Here is a 16237-nt window from a genome sequence, read left to right as displayed (position 1 = left end):
AGAATGTTGTCTCCACCCACTGCCCCCACTTCTTGCTTTGCTTTCATACACGTGCAACTCTGTAAACATAGTATGGAGCTTGTTTACCTAGTTTACTTTCACAAAGGCATCCGCAAGTAAATCATCATAATGAAAAGCACCTTTTTACATGCTTTATACTTCTCATCTAGTGCGTTTAGAAAATTTCTAACCGTGATCCCATCATTACAATTCCACAACAACTGTGCTAACACTAGAAATGTAGAAATGTACATAGTTTCTCCTAGGTTTCTACACAACTTATAAATTTAGAATGTTAGAAAACAATTCTCCTTTTGTATTTAATAAGTATTTTGACAAAGATCATACCATATTAAGTAAATTACAACAGCACTTTGTTCATGCCTGTGATGACGTGGCTAGTTGCGTGTGGTGGTGAAAAGACCAGCTTGGAATGATGATTGTGTTGTGGCAACAACAAGAAGAGAATTGGTGACGGTGATTGTGGAAGAAGACAACGTGCCACCAACAAGGAAGTGGCGTGTAGAGCACGCGGAGCGTGACAGCGAGTGGAAGTCTCAAACGGCAGCTGGCAGAATGGCGGTTCAAGGCTCGACGACCGGCGACCCCGCTCGTGGCTGGGCTCTCCTGCATACCAGTGTTCTGCTGCTATAGCGGCCTGGTGCAGTGCTTCCTGCTGGGGACTGGGGCGCCTGGGCTACCTGTCTGCTGACCGAGCCTGACATTCTAGCGGCCGAGGCGTTACAGGCCAGCTACAGCAGTGGCCTGGTGTTCTGCCGGCCTGCTGTTCCCCTGCTTCCACGTCACGACAAGGCGCAGAGTGGTGATGATGGCATAAGACATGGCCTTTGCAAGCAATACACCAGCAGTCTTCAAGTGTCAGACGATGCAGCGACGCACTATGCAACACATGAAATATAGGGGTATTACTCAGGCTCGCGTGTGCGCACCTGACCCTTCTCTGGATCGCACAGCGCCGGCGGAGCAGCAGTCGCTCCCTAGCACTTTCGCAGCAGCCCTAGCAGTCAGAGCTGTGACCCCTAACCCGCGGTTCGCAGTGAGTTGCGACCACGGCGGGTTCAGGCCAGTGGGGACAGGGTGAGTCTCGACCTAATGTGTTTATTCACCTTAGAGTACAAGGATTCCAACAGACAACAACAGCCACAACACATACAAATACAGCACAAAACACAACCGCAGCGGCGGAGAATTCCGCACGTCTGGGGTGAAACAAACCGCACAATGTGGGAGCCACAAAAGAGGCTGATAAGAGTTCAGCTCACCCAAAGTGGTTCCGCGCTCGGGCCCTGGGGCGGTGAGTCGCACACAAAGGCCGGGCGCAACAGGGGGGACGGCGTGCGGCGGTCTCAGCGGCGGATTTGAGATGCGGCCGTTCGCTAGCTCTTCCACCGTGAGACAAAGATCCGTCGGGGGAATAGCGCTTCTCCCGAGCGGCGGAGAGGAGTCTCCCCGGTTCCAAGAAAGGGAAAGGAGGGAACGGGGTGCCTTGGCTGCAGCGTCGCGGCCAGGCGCGAAGAGCAGCGGGAGTGGCGAAGGTGCCCTCTCCTCGCTACCCTCCGCGAGCGAGCACGTGATTATCGCGTGATAACCGCGTGGCCGCTCCGGAGATATCGGGATGCGCGTGCGATCCCCACATCCCCCCCTCCTTAAAATAACCCTTTAGCCGCTAAGAGGCCGCCGTCACCTGAGGCTTTCCTGCGAGAGGGACATGCTACTCCGACAGCAACACGGTTTGAGTCCATCCATGTTGGTGAGGGAGCAGCTCTAGCTGCAGACCGTCGTTATCGCCGTGTAGGTGGTCGCGAGCCAGGCCGGAACGTTGAAGGATGGTACGGAGCAGCTTGACAGCAGCGGGATGCAGTGGGAGGCAAGAGGGGCGCTGGGTCCAGGTCACCTTGCGTCTCGGCGGTGTCACCTGCCCAGTCGGACGTGCCGGGTCCGTGGTGGCGAAAGGGTCCCAGGATTTTTCTTGGCTGCCTCGATTACGCTGACGCGATCCCCGAACCAGCCTCGAGATGGCGCAGGACAGCTGTCTTTTGGTGTTCCCGGGGTTCGTTGTCCTCCCTCGCTGGTTTCGGCACGCAAGGTCGGCAAAGGCGCGCCGACCCACCCCTGACGATGGCTTGCACCTCGCTGCGCAGCAGGGGTCCACTCTGTCCTTGCGGGCGAAGTCTACGCTCGGCCTTGAGGCTGGATGCTTGGTTGCGGGGCTTGCAACTCGGTCGCGGAGCTGTGCGGTGCGGTTCGGCGAATTCTGCGCCGCTGCGACCATTCCGGACCGGAAGTCGCCCGCTGCACCTCTCACCTCGCTGTTAGCCGCCGGAGGATGTTTTCTCGCCGCCTGTTGCCTGCACTGCGCTGCTGACTGCTTGCGGCCTGCTCGTCCCCACCGGCAGTGGAGATGGTCTTTCCTTTTTGCTTGATGGTTGTTTCACGGCTCCCGACGGGCGGTCTGCTGCTGCGACAATTCTGTTAGCCCCTCTCGCTTCTTCCAAAGAGAAAGCGCGTGCTCGCTCTGGAAGCCTGCATGCTAGACATCGGAGGAGCATTCCGTCCGATATCACGCACAATAAAATAGCCTCCGCGAACCGGACAGAGTTAGTTCTGCCGATATCGCAAGTTATAATGCCGCACCGGGCTCGAACGTCGAGCCGTGCCACCCGATGCCGCTGCCTGCGGGCGCGGGAGAGCATTCTCCTCGGGCCACTCGTTCCCTCTGTCATAGTAGGGTTTGAGATCGCAGACATGCACCGGTCGGCTGATCGGTCTTAGCTTCAAGTCCGCCAGCCTGTACACGAGCGAAGAGACAATCTCTCGCACCCGGTACGGTCCTGTCCATTTCGGCGCCAGAGAAGCTGAGAAGTTCTTACTGGCGTCGCTCAGGACGTGATTCCGTCTCAACACCAGGTCGCCCACTTTGTAGTGAACTTCCCGATGAGAGCGGTCGTACTGCGCTTTCTGCTCGGCACGTGCAGTGCTCAGGTTCCGTCGCGCTTTTCGTAAAGCCTCCGTTACCTTCGCGCGCAGCCCAGTCGCATAATCGGCGCGTGCCGACGAAACAACCAGTTCCGTGCTGCTTCGTTCCTGTAGAGTAAGTTCTACCGGATTCAACAGCTCCCTCCCAAGGTTGAGGGTGGCGGGTGTATACCCAGTCGATCGATTCACTGTCGACCTGATAGCAAATCCAATTTCAGGAAGACAAGCGTCCCACTCATTGTGCGTCCCCACAAATGCAACTAGCATGTGCTTGATGTTGCGGTTCACACGCTCAGTGGGATTCGCCTGGGCATGGTACGTGGTTGTTCTCCTGTGCTTAATGCCGAGAGCTGCACAAGAGTCCATGAAGAGTTTGGCAGTGAAGTAGGACGCATTGTCCGTTATCAGCTGCTCAGGATAGCCAAATCGTGTAAACACCTCGATCAGCTTTCCCATGATCACGCGTGCCGTCAGCTTCCGTAGGGGGAACAGTTCCACCCACTTGCTGAAATGGTCTGTGACTACGAGAAGGAATCGGTTCCCGCTCGGTGTCCTGGGGTAAGGCCCCATGACGTCACATGCCGCAATTTGCCACGGTGTTCGGCTATTGATCGGCTGCATGAGCCCGGGTGGGCGTCCACCACGCGGCTTCACGCGTTGGCACACGTTACACGAGCGGGCGTAGCGCATCACCTCCCGCTTCATTCCAGGCCAGGTAGCAAAGCGGCACAACTTTAGATAAGTCTTAGGGCCACTCGCATGCCCGGCGATGCACGTATCGTGAAAGTAGCGTAAAAGTGCTCCTCTCAGCGTGCGTGGAATCACCGCTTTGAAGGACTCGTGTGTATCCTTCTCCGCGGGAATGTATCTCAGCAGGACGCCGTCAGAGTCTAGCAGGTAGGAATCCAACGCGCTCACAGCATTACCAGCTGTTTCGGAGCGCCGCGCACCCACAGCAATACCAGCTGCGTCCATGTGCGCCGCGGCCGCGCCGCCGGGCTCCCGGAGCCCCTCAAACACTTTCTTACAAAATGGATCCTCCCGCTGTGCCTCTAACAGCTCCTTTCTGCCGAACACGCTCCCCACTGAACTGACGCAGTCCAAGTGGTTCACGCTTTCGTCCTGAGAAGGGGGCAGTGGCGTAGCAACAGGGGGGGGGGGGGCGGGGGGCTGTGGGCCCCGGGTGCAAGGGGCCAGTAAGGGGGGGGGGGGTGTCATATACGTCTGAAGCCACCCCTCTTTCCGCCGGCTGCACCCGGAGGGGGGGGGGGGGGTGTGACCGAAGACCTATGGGCCCCGGGTGCAAGATGACCTAGCTACGCCACTGGAAGGGGGTTCATCCGCCCTTCCTTCAGGACCAGCGCCGTCGAGCATTGTAGCAGTTACTCTGCTCTTCGGCTGAGTCACTGAGGGGTCACGATGGGTATTAATATTACCCCTCCTGACAACCTCAATCGTCGCAGCGGTTAGTCCGCTCTCAAGCTCAGTTTCGGGCGAGGTGAGTTGAGTAGTAATATCACTCTTCTCACAGTCAACGGGCGCGCGCGAAAGTGCGTCCGCCACAACGTTGTTCTTTCCTCTCCGGTAGCGAACGGTAAAATCGTATCGCTGCAGGAGAAGTGCCCATCGCGCGAGCCGGCCGCTCGGCTCTCCTAAGCGCCTAAGCCAAGTTAATGCCATATGATCGGTCTCAATTATGAATGGGACTCCATCAATATAGTAGTCAAACTTTTTGAGAGCGAAAATGATCGCTAGACATTCCTTTTCGGTCACAGAGTAATTTTTCTCTGCGGGAGTCAAAGAGCGGCTGGCAAAAGCTACCTTCGTGCTGTTGGAGCAAAACCGCTCCTAGGCCAAGGTCGCTGGCGTCCGTATGAATGACAAATTCTTTGTTCAAATCTGGTAGCCTTAACTCGGTGGTTTCCACGAGCGCGTTTGCGAGGTTGCGCAGTGCCTCCTCTTGCTCGGGACCCCACCTCCACTGCTCACCTTTCCTCAACAGCATTGTCAAGGGGGCTTGCAGTGCAGCGCAGTTTGGGATGAACTGTCGATAGAAATTCGCCAGCCCCAAAAAGCGTCTCAGTCCGCCTATGTCTTCCGGTGACGGGTAGTTCAATAATGCCTGAACCTTGTCATCACACGGTAGAAGGCGTCCGTTATCCAGTTCAAACCCCAGTAGCGTTACTCGGGTTGCTGCGATCTGGGTCTTGGTCGGGTTTAGCATTATCCCCGCAGACCTCAGACGCTCCAACACGTCCCTGAGATGGCGTAAGTGCCCATCAAAGGTACGCGAGTATACCACAACATCGTCCAGGTAAGCAAGAGCGTGGTGCCACCTTGCGTCACCCAAGACACGGCCCATCAGGCGCTGGTAAGTCGCAGGCGCACCGACAAGTCCGAATGGCATACGGGTAAACTGGAAAAGTCCCCTGTGACACGTGAAGGCAGTCTTCTCTCGGTCACAGGGATCTACCTCCACCTGAAAGTATCCTCTGCTTGCATCGAGCGTAGTGAAGTACTTCGCTCCGCCAACGTTGGATACGATCGAGGGAATGCTAGGAAGCGGATATGCGTCCTTGCGTGTCACCTCGTTCAGGCGGCGATAGTCAACACAAAGGCGGGGCGTCCCATCCTTTTTAGGAACCAACACCACAGGCAAACCCCATGGGCTGTCCGATCTTTCAACAACGCCTGTATCGAGCAGTTCGTCCAGAGCGCTGTCTAGTGCTTTCCTCTTAGCCAAACTCACCGGCCGAGGATTACACTTCCACGGAGAGGCATCGCCAGTCTCAATTTTGTGCCTGTATAGCGTAGTGCAACCAGGCCGCTCTGTGAATACGGCATCATATTCAGTCAGAAGCGCTGAGAGGCGAGCCTTTTCTTCCCCCGACAAACTGCTTGAGTCGTCCAGCAGCGGGTGGTATCGTTCGCCCCTCACTGCGGCACAGTCTGCCACCGCAGCGGGGGTTATGGGCTTTGCGGGAGGGGAGCAGTTCCCCTCCGCGCCTCTTTTCTCAGCGCGGTTGGCCGGACGGCATTTCGACCCGGCCGCAACCGTTCTGAGGGACCTTTTCGGCCAATCGTTTGGTCGGTCTGCGCGCGAAGCATCATCGAACGAAGTTGTCTCTGACGCTTTTTGAAATGAAACGAAAGGTTTCAGGGTGCCACATGCTCGCTCCCTATATCCTCCGTTGCAGACGTCAATAACAATGCCCGTCTTGGCGAGGAAGTCTCTACCAAGAATTATAGGAACCGACAGGCCGGGAAGGTGAGCTAGGCGCTGTCGCCTCACTCGTTTCTCCCACCGCACCACAAGCCTAGCAGCACAGCTCGCGTGTGCCGTGCCACTGGCGAGTCGGAAGGTCACATTACTCTCTCTCAGTCGGATAGCGTTCCGACGGAGATGTTCACACACCTCGTCGCCAAATAGTGAAGCGCTTGCTCCTGTGTCTAACAGCGCAAAAAACCTGCGCCGGGCGACTGTAACCTCTATGAGCGGGACTGGCGTGTCACTGGGCAATCCAAAACGACAAGCCAGCGGGGCAAGGAGTTCGTGTGTCTCACTTCGCACCGCTGTAACCGCCGCCGGCCATGCAGCATTGCTCACCGGCGGCCCCGCTCGTTTCCCGAAAGCGCGTGCTCTCGGTTCGCAGGCTGTCTGCAATCCCGGGCGTAGTGCCCCGGCTGGTTGCACCGATAACAGAGGAGAGCCGGCCTTTGACGGGCTTGGCGTCCAGTGCCTCGCGCCGTTTGACCGTTATTCCTCTGTATCGACTGCTCCCTTGCAGACACGCTCTGCTCTCGCATCATCGAGCCGGCATATCGACCACGATTCTGCATACCTCGGCCATCGGCAGCGCATGCTGCATGCATGGCATAAGTGTACGGATCGAGAGCCCGGTCAGATAAGCCCCAACCGTTTCTCAGTTGTCCGTCACTGAAAGCAACCACACCATCTCCACCGGAACGAGTGCGAAAAGTGTCCCCGTTCCACGCGCATCGCGGCTCAAGTGCCCTCGACGCTGGGGGTGGAGGTCGGTATGAGCGCAAGGCGAGTATGTCCGCCTGTATGCGCTTTGCCTCCGAGGCCAGCTCATCCAAATCCCTGAACTTGCTGCCTCTTAGGTACGCTGCGAAGGTGGGATGAGCTTGTCGTGTGACTCTCTCCACCTTATCGCAGTTCGGAGCGGTAGGGTCAGCGGTACGATAAAGTTCGTCCATCGCCCTGACGTACTCGAGCAAGGATTCGTCCGGATGCTGAGTACGTAGCTCCAACTCGCGCCGCAGACGACGCTCGTAATCTGCGGGCAGGAATTCCTCGCGTAATCCCGCTCGGAACTCAGCCAGCGTGCTAGACCGGTAGCCAGTAAGCCGGAACCAGCGGGCAGCGTGATCAGTTAACGACACTGGTACGACGCGTTCCAGTATCTCGCCATCGGACAGCCCCGTTGCGCGCTGGTAAGTCAGCACGCGATCGAGGTATTCGTTGACGCTAACTGAATCATGATACCCGCTGTAGGTGGGTAAGTCCACCCTCACTCTCGGTCTAGCAGCGGCGGCAGATGTCAGCAGAGTGTTCTGCACGGCACCTGTCAACCTCTCAATCAAGCGCATCGCATCCTGCAACAGCGCCTGTTGAGGCTCGCTCTGGCCAGTAATGCCTGGCACAGGAGCAGAACGCGTCGAGCAAGTATGCCGCAGTGGCTCCATGCTCTCCGCAAACACTGGCGAAGGGTTCGGCGTAATGTGCCTCCCGCCTTCAAGGGTACATCCTGCCGGAGAGAGCGCCTCATGTGTCGCGCTACCCTCTTCGAAGCTTATCAAATTCCCAGGGCTAGTGTTCGCCGCAGGGCATGACTGAGCGGTAGCAGTTACCGCCGCTTCGAATTGTTGCCTGTTGGTAGCAACCTGCGACAGCGTATACAACGGCTGTAAATCAGCCCCGTATGCTGCCATGGTTCGTTCGTGCAGTGGTAGACACTCACACAAACAGACTCAACCTGTCACACCTCTGGCCCCACGTTGGGCGCCAAATATAGGGGTATTACTCAGGCTCGCGCGTGCGCACCTGACCCTTCTCTGGATCGCACAGCGCCGGCGGAGCGGCAGTCGCTCCCTAGCACTTTCGCAGCAGCCCTAGCAGTCAGAGCTGTGACCCCTAACCCGCGGTTCGCAGTGAGTTGCGACCACGGCGGGTTCAGGCCAGTGGGGACAGGGAGTCTCGACCTAAGGTGTTTATTCACCTTAGAGTACAAGGATTCCAACAGACAACAACAGCCACAACACATACAAATACAGCACAAAACACAACCGCAGCGGCGGAGAATTCCGCACGTCTGGGGTGAAACAAACCGCACAATGTGGGAGCCACAAAAGAGGCTGATAAGAGTTCAGCTCACCCAAAGTGGTTCCGCGCTCGGGCCCTGGGGCGGTGAGTCGCACACAAAGGCCGGGCGCAACAGGGGGGACGGCGTGCGGCGGTCTCAGCGGCGGATTTGAGATGCGGCCGTTCACTAGCTCTTCCACCGTGAGACAAAGATCCGTCGGGGGAATAGCGCTTCTCCCGAGCGGCGGAGAGGAGTCTCCCCGGTTCCAAGAAAGGGAAAGGAGGGAACGGGGTGCCTTGGCTGCAGCGTCGCGGCCAGGCGCGAAGAGCAGCGGGAGTGGCGAAGGTGCCCTCTCCTCGCTACCCTCCGGGAGCGAGCACGTGATTATCGCGTGATAACCGCGTGGCCGCTCCGGAGATATCGGGATGCGCGTGCGATCCCCACAACCGACAACCGTCATGGTCACAGCAATGACAACGCACACAGGCTAGTCGTGATACACGAGTGCTAGGCACATCCTTATATAGAAGGACAAACGACTTCCTCATTTAAGTCCGCGTGTATGTAAATTGTCTGTATCGTGTTAGCGTGTCTGTATAAAGTATGTGTTGCATGAAAAAAGCTCCCGTCTGCAGTGTCGTTATTAAAAGGACCCTGGCCCCAACGGAAACAGCAAGATTGTTTCCATCACAATGAACAATTCTACTGATTAATTTCGATGCATTTCGAGTACCGATATTAATTCTGAGTATTCCGAGCTTTTGGTCTAGATATTACAATTTTATGTTAGTCAGTCATGCTTAAATGCCTTGACAATATCATTCCCTGTGTTCACTATTGTATAATTAACGCAATACTTTGTAATACACTGTACCCTTTCTTATTGTTTTTGTTATGCTTTTGTACTACATTCCTAGGTACTATTTCGATGTTAATCCCTACATGTTGCAACAATAGCCTCATCACTGTTACCAAAGCCTATTTAGGCTGCTTACTTCTTGCCATGGCATCCATTTCCATACTGTCCTTTGGAATAAATGAAGTAACTCATTTGATTTGACACTTGTGTAAACGCTGCACCCTCCTTGCATTGCTTGCTTCAACAGCTATTTGTTGCTCAGGTGTGTTACAAGACTCTGAGGCTAGGTGAGCTGAGTGGCAGACCAGCACACAATAGACAGCCATCACAAGACACAAACAGCATTTTGCTTATGAGAGGCATGGAAAACGTTGAACGATGCCACATGTTCGAAGCTTGAAAGAGCAAGGTAAAAAAATGTAATAGACCATTCATGTTCACTTGTGAATATGACATCCCTCTGCCAATCATGTGCTATAAAGTCGAACCCACATATAACAATATTCAAGTGCCATGAAAATTCGATTATCATAGCTGATAATTGTTATAACTGGGTGGCATGAAAGAATCAAAATAGGGGGATGGCAAAGCTGATGCAAGAAAACTAGAATGGAGGGGAGGCCCCCGGTGCCCCTGCCCACCACCTTTCTTCGTCTGACTCCTGATCGTGTTGACTTGTTTAACTTCTTCCTGGGCGCTTCAATTGCGTGTAACAAGCCGCGGCTGTCGGCGTTAAAGAATGGCACGGCTATAACAACTGCAACGAGGGGTCACGGATAGCAGGCGATATGCGAGCACCGCCGAGGCATTGCTTTGGTGGCCACAAAAGGGGCCTTTTAAAAATTGCGAGAAGGCTGCCGCAGCAGCCTGTCAGCTTTAGAAATCCAGAAAAAACACTGACGCGAGATCGCCACAAGCATCTCGCCACGTACTTCTCACTGGCTTGCACGAGACAGCTCTATGTCCGTCAGCCTTGCATGCTTTACGCAAAGCTTGCCGACATCTTTTTTCAAAGCATCCAGGTGCTCCATGTAGCGCAGTAGAAGGTTCCCCTGAGGGACTGAATCATCTGCCGGGCCTCCTGTGAGGACAACGTTGAGGCAGCCTGCCCTGCCGTGTTATTGCTGCCGTTGCTATCCAATGCAAGCATGTTCGCGACGATCGCCTCATCAGTTAGAAGCACTTAGTTTCCAAATCTATACACCGTAGTATTTTCATGGGTGCCACGATATTGCTACGCAGTGGCGCTATCTACGGGCAGTTGGCATGCTGGCTTGGGCGAGCGCTCCGTCTTGCACGGCAAGTATACGCTCGACAGTAGTTTCTGGCGTTTGCTTTCGCGTTCGTACGGTCTATTTAGTATGACGTGCGTCTTCTACATGGTAAACGGTTCTATGAGACGTGTTGAAGTGGTTTAAGTCAGCATGGCCAGAGTTTTTTGCTGGCGTTGCGTCGGACAAAGCACGCAGCGCGATGTGTGCGTGCATATTTGAGCCTACAATCTGCCTCGGAGATAAATTGTATATTCCTGAATGTTCCATTCACTAATCTCACTTTATAGCAGTATTCATCCTTGGTTCTAAGCTGCGGTTTGGGAGCCATGAAACATACGCGACGATTGCAACAGTGTGGCTACCGTTCTGCTACAATAGGAGCGGTGCTGTTACACTCTGACAAGTGTTCAAACTGTTAGCTGCAGATTACATGGCGTTCCAAACTTGGTTCAGTGGATAAGGTTTCCACCCATGAATAATATAGTTTTGGCTAGTAATAATAACATACCTTACAGTGTGAGTTAAGATTGTGCAGCAAAGCGACCGTTTACGAACTGCGTGAGTGTCCTAAGCAGTGATAGGTACTGAATTACAGACATATTTGTTCTATATAGCACACGGTCCAAGCATACTGCATCAATTTATAGATCTATAAACATTGTGCGGCGTGACTATGCGAGGTCGTATTGCGGCGTTAGGCCTGTGTTCTCTTTCTTATTCAGGAAAAAGGATGATAACCGAATTTTCTTTTTTTGGTAGTGTTCATTCCGTTCTCTAGGACGCACTCACACGTATTACGGAAATTTTGTCCTGAAGAATAGCCATCGCATTCTCTTTATGTGATCCCTTTCATATATTATGGCTTTACAGGACAAATAGGCAATGCCGAAGCACATAGTTTATATGTGTATCATGCTGGTTCACCAACCGCACTGATCGCTGTGTTGAGCAGCGCCATCAGCCTCATGCAGGAAGGCTAGCGTAGACATATAGTAGTGGTTTCAAGCCTACTAGACTTGAAATGCGGGAGAATGATGCTGGTGTATCACAAATATTTGATAGCGCCTGCCGCTTATATGTTTCGTAGTTGCCTTAGGTTGCCCGTACACGAGCATGCGCTCTTACGTTTTATATTTCAGTCCCTACGACAAGCGATCAGATAGTAAGCTGATTGACCATTCCATGCTGGTAATACAGACACCGGTTCTCTTCGCTGAATTAAAACCGATATACGAAACACAGTTCATAACACATACACAACCGCAGCTGATAACGCGCGTCACATGTTTACGCCCCCAAGAGATATTTCCGCGTACTGTAGTTACCTATAGGCTTCCCTGACGACCTTATATGAACGGACATTAAGATCTAAAACATCTCAAAATCGTTCCGCAGCACGCGACAGCAATACTTTCAAGCAGCGCCATGCCGGATCGCCCAAGCCAGAGAGGAGGAAAGGCTAACGGCGTGCCCTTTCCTCCTCGCCCGATGAAAAGGTCTATAGTTTTGCGCTTTTTCACTGGCAACGTCGAGCATTGCCGATGATCAGCAGGAGGATCAGCCATCTTCCGTTTCGCGGCGAGTTAAATGAGGCTGAGAAACCACGTCACCAGAAACAATTTTGATACAATCAGCAAAGACAAATGCGAGGGATTAAATTAAGCTGTTTGCAGAACTGTGCTGAATGAGGAGCCAGTGAGCAACATGTGAGCAGCGCAGTTGGCGAGGTCCATTCGTGTTTCAAAGGGTGGCATGGCGTAGAGCTATGGGCGCGGCCCATTCGTCTTCGGAGGGGTGGAAAGGTGACAGGAGGGAAGCACGCAGAGAAGGCTGGAAAATGAGCGTGCGGCGACTGTTGAAGCAATGGGCCATTGTGCAACAACTTGAATGTCTTGTTTTCTTCTTTTTTTTTTCTTTTTCAAGGATTTCGTATTTCAGTACCTTTCGGCGCAGACACTTAGCAGCCACACTTCATCGTTACAACCGATAATGCGGCATCGGCGCATTGTAGTAAGCGGGTTATTTCACCATGGAAAACATACAACAGTTGATGGTACAGCACCTTCTCATTGTTACAACCGATATATTGTTAAAATCGGTATTGTTATAATGGGTTCGACTGTCCATAGTTAAACATCGATATAGTGAAGTTGGTAAAATTGGCAATCAGCTTTGTGGTATTGAAGTTTCATCACATTTCAGGTCGACCTTTTGTGCAAATAAGTACAACAGCCACTTGTACATTTTTCTTGTACAGAAGGGGCCGCAGCCGCACAACTTTCCAAATTATTGGGCAATCGAAAAAAGTAAATTTGAACAAGGGAAAAAAAAAAGAAGGAAAGTCCTTTTGTTGAATTTGGGTTGGCGACGAAGGATACGGTTTTATGCCTTGTCGACAATATCTTCACATTGGCAGTCAACAATATCTTCACATTGGCAGTACAAAGCAATGCCTGCCTTGCTTTCACATTTACCTCACCCCCGCGGCTCACCCGATGCCATCATGCAAAACGCCAGCCGCGGGAAGCGAATGCTTTACTTGCCTGTCGGCTTCAACGCCTCTCCAAAACTCAAGATTGCGCAACCTCCAATACCAAACGTGTTGCAAGCAGCATACGTGATGCCACACCATTTCAGAAAGTACCCGCCCCAGTGGCTTGGCGGCTATGATGTTGCACTGCTAAGGACGAGGTTGCGGGATCGAATGCCAGCCGTAGTGGCCGCATTTTGATGGGGGAGAAATGCAAAAACGCCTGTGTGCCGTGCGCTGGAGGCATGTTTAATATCTTCTGGTGTTCAAAACTAATCTGGAGTACCCCACTACAGCGTGCCTCCTAATCAAATCGTGGTCTTGGCACGTAAAACTCCAGAATTCAATTCAGTTGAATCTCGGAACGTCTATTCTTTGCATACACGGCACACTACATCTCAAAAAGAGCGTGCCAGCTGCGCGTGCGCTCAGCCGCGCTGACAGCCAAGCACTGCCTCGGCTGCGCTAGAACAGGAAATCTGCAAACCTACCAATCAAGCATGTTGCGACCGAGCGTGCATTACCACAAGCAAAGCCCGCAGTAAGGCGAGTTTGAGTAGCTGCCCAAAGACAGAGACGAGAATACGACTTTCACATCCACTAACTTCACACACACCCGTGCGGTCTCACTAAGCACTGTCATTAATTACCAGGTGCACCTGCTCCCGTGAAAAATGCAATACTTATATTTAAAAATTATGCAGATCCAATGCACATCTTGGAATCTATGTGAAGTTTTTGTGAAGTGATTAATAAAAAGCTATAAATATGCCCGTTTCATTCCTGCGTTTTTTTTTTTTTTGTGTGTGTGTGTGTGTGTGTGAGGGAAATTGGCGCACGCGCATTTGCTCTCGTCCACCTGTGCTGATAGAAGTATACATGTGGTTGTGGTTGAATGGTTAGGGTGCTGGGCGGCTGTACCAGAGGTCGAAGGTTTAATCACCACCATCAGGCACGTAATTAATTTTTTCTTAGCTCGCGATCTATCTGGCAAGACAGCAGCACCTAATTGGTCAGGAAAGTCTGAAGGAGTTCGCAAAGAAAACTTCGGTTTAATAGAGGGCAGGGGAATGGGGCAGATGAAAAGTGTAATCTTCAATAAGCTGCAAGAAATGCAACCACAAATAGAATGCAACAACACTCACATACTCAGCGTTGGGTCCCACTCAGAAGTAATCAAAGCTAATACAGAACCATACAATATGGCATCTCTCAAGGTCATAGCATCGGCTTCTGATGTTAAAATCAGTCAATCAATTTATCAAGCTCCTCCAGAGAGAGAGATCAGAATGGGTAAACTACCTCCAAGGCCTGCATCTTGCGCAGAAGAATTTTCCCCTCAGGGTCGTCTTTGAACTGGTCAAAAAAATCTTCAAAGCGCTTCTTATACACTAGTTTCAGGCCGAACTCCTTTGCCATCCTGGTGGGAAAAAAATAAGAGGAGAATAATGAAATGCCACACATGGATACACTACACCGAACAGTATAGATAACGAAGGCCGCATTGAAGGCCCTAAATTTCCAACAATGACAATTTTTTGAGATTCTTTGATGTAAAGTGCTGGCAGCATGAAAGTTTCACTACATAAATATTCTTACATATATAAACATCTGTGATGAGAAATCTGCTCGTTCCGGCTCCACTTCCTGACGGTTCTCCGTCTTCCTCAACATTACCTTACAACCTCTCCGGTAGCAATGTAAGCAATTCAGCCCATTTGCTGTTAACACAGTTGAAAACAAGCGAATAAACAGATGTGCATCCCTTTCTCAGTCAACCCAAATGCACACGGGGCTGTGACATGACAGCATCACTTACTCTTCGAGGACGTCAAAGTTTACGAGAAACTCAGGGCAGTCCACCACACCTTCCAAGTGAAAATTGTACTGCGCTCCAAACAGGGGCAGCGCGTCTTTGGATCCGTGGAATTCAATGTGAAATACATCATTTCCAAACTTGAGGTCCGGTGCTTCTCGCACACGGCGGCTGAAATAAGAGGGAAAGAGTGAACGAATTGCATGATGCACAAAAATAGCACAATGTAAAACTAGTTAGTGACAATTATAACGACAAGAGAGTTAGGACTGAAAGATCACCATCACTTTCTGGCCAGTGTGACAGGAATACAAATATGACACGGTTTAGGTTAGGTTATACCTGTGCCACAGGGGTACAAAAAAATGACCTCAATTACTTAATTCCTTAAAATATAATGCCATGCACGCCACACCAAAGATACATACTTAATAGTGTTAAAGCTTAACAGAACTTTTGCTGTAGTGTAGTTTCAGTTCTAGTTCATTATTCTTTCAATAGACAGTGGATTGCAGATCGCAGGTGAAGATCCCAAAGACAGAGACTGCAACAGCATGACTATATGTATATATATATATATACACAACAACTCACAATTTCAGGTGTCATGGCTCACGCACATAGATGAATGCACTCATATGACACAATTCTGAGGTCAACTAAAGGTATTTTACATAATACATGCCTAATAATGGTTTCAGTGGCATTTCTAGTGCTTTTATTTGCAAAATATTCTTTTTTGACGATACGATTGGAGAGAAACTTGCTGCATAAATTGTATCAATCATCATCATGGTGTTCGATTCCATCAAAATTGCACACGTAACCACCTTTATGCGTAACCAGATAACCAGCGTAACCAGATTTAGGTCGCTATGGCATAGAGAAATTTGAGGTCTTAGACAATTAAGCTCACCCATGTGAAACAGGTATTAGGCTAGAATAGGTTAGGTTGAGTCAGCTTAGGTTAAATGCAAAATTTGAAATTATGAGGTTAGAGCATTACAAAAAGGTAACTACTCAAGGCTGCTCCTGGATTCCAATGCTATGAGTCTGGCTAGTAGTCAGACCCTCTAAAAGCCAAAGGTGACAGAACGAGCAGAAAATGACACAGCTATAAAGGGACCATCAAAGTGACAGCTGTTCACCCAGCTTGGCTTTTGTAATGTTTTCATCCCTTTCAGGCACTGTATGCACACTACTTCGCCACCCCAAAATGCCTGAATTACGAAATCACTAACAAAAATACTAATTTTTTAAATGCATTGCATAGGTCTTAAGGCTTTGAGGGTTTTCGCAGCACACGCAGCCGGTAATCCGTCCTGCATGGTTTTTGACGTACATGTATGACGTCAATTTTATGTTTGCTAATCCAGGCGTATTAGACACCACTGGTTGCTGAGGCGTGCTGCCATCTTTAATGTAAGGTCCTCA

The 16237-nt window shown here is 51.4% G+C and overlaps 1 protein-coding gene across 1 annotated transcript in view; it reads right to left on the bottom strand.

The window, feature by feature from the left end:
• Positions 1-16237, bottom strand: part of Rnmt (RNA guanine-7 methyltransferase) — a 34795-nt gene that overhangs the window by 9844 nt on the left and 8714 nt on the right. Inside the window, exons 6-7 of the mRNA XM_065448449.2 lie at positions 14807-14974; positions 14290-14407 (exon numbers count right to left, since the gene is read on the bottom strand). Of these exons, the coding sequence (XP_065304521.2) occupies positions 14290-14407; positions 14807-14974 (286 nt within the window). The remainder of the gene's footprint in view (positions 1-14289; positions 14408-14806; positions 14975-16237) is intronic.

Source organism: Dermacentor albipictus, chromosome 4 (assembly GCF_038994185.2).
Source record: "Dermacentor albipictus isolate Rhodes 1998 colony chromosome 4, USDA_Dalb.pri_finalv2, whole genome shotgun sequence".
Classification (NCBI taxonomy): domain Eukaryota; kingdom Metazoa; phylum Arthropoda; class Arachnida; order Ixodida; family Ixodidae; genus Dermacentor; species Dermacentor albipictus.
This window is presented reverse-complemented; position numbering and strand designations above follow the sequence as displayed.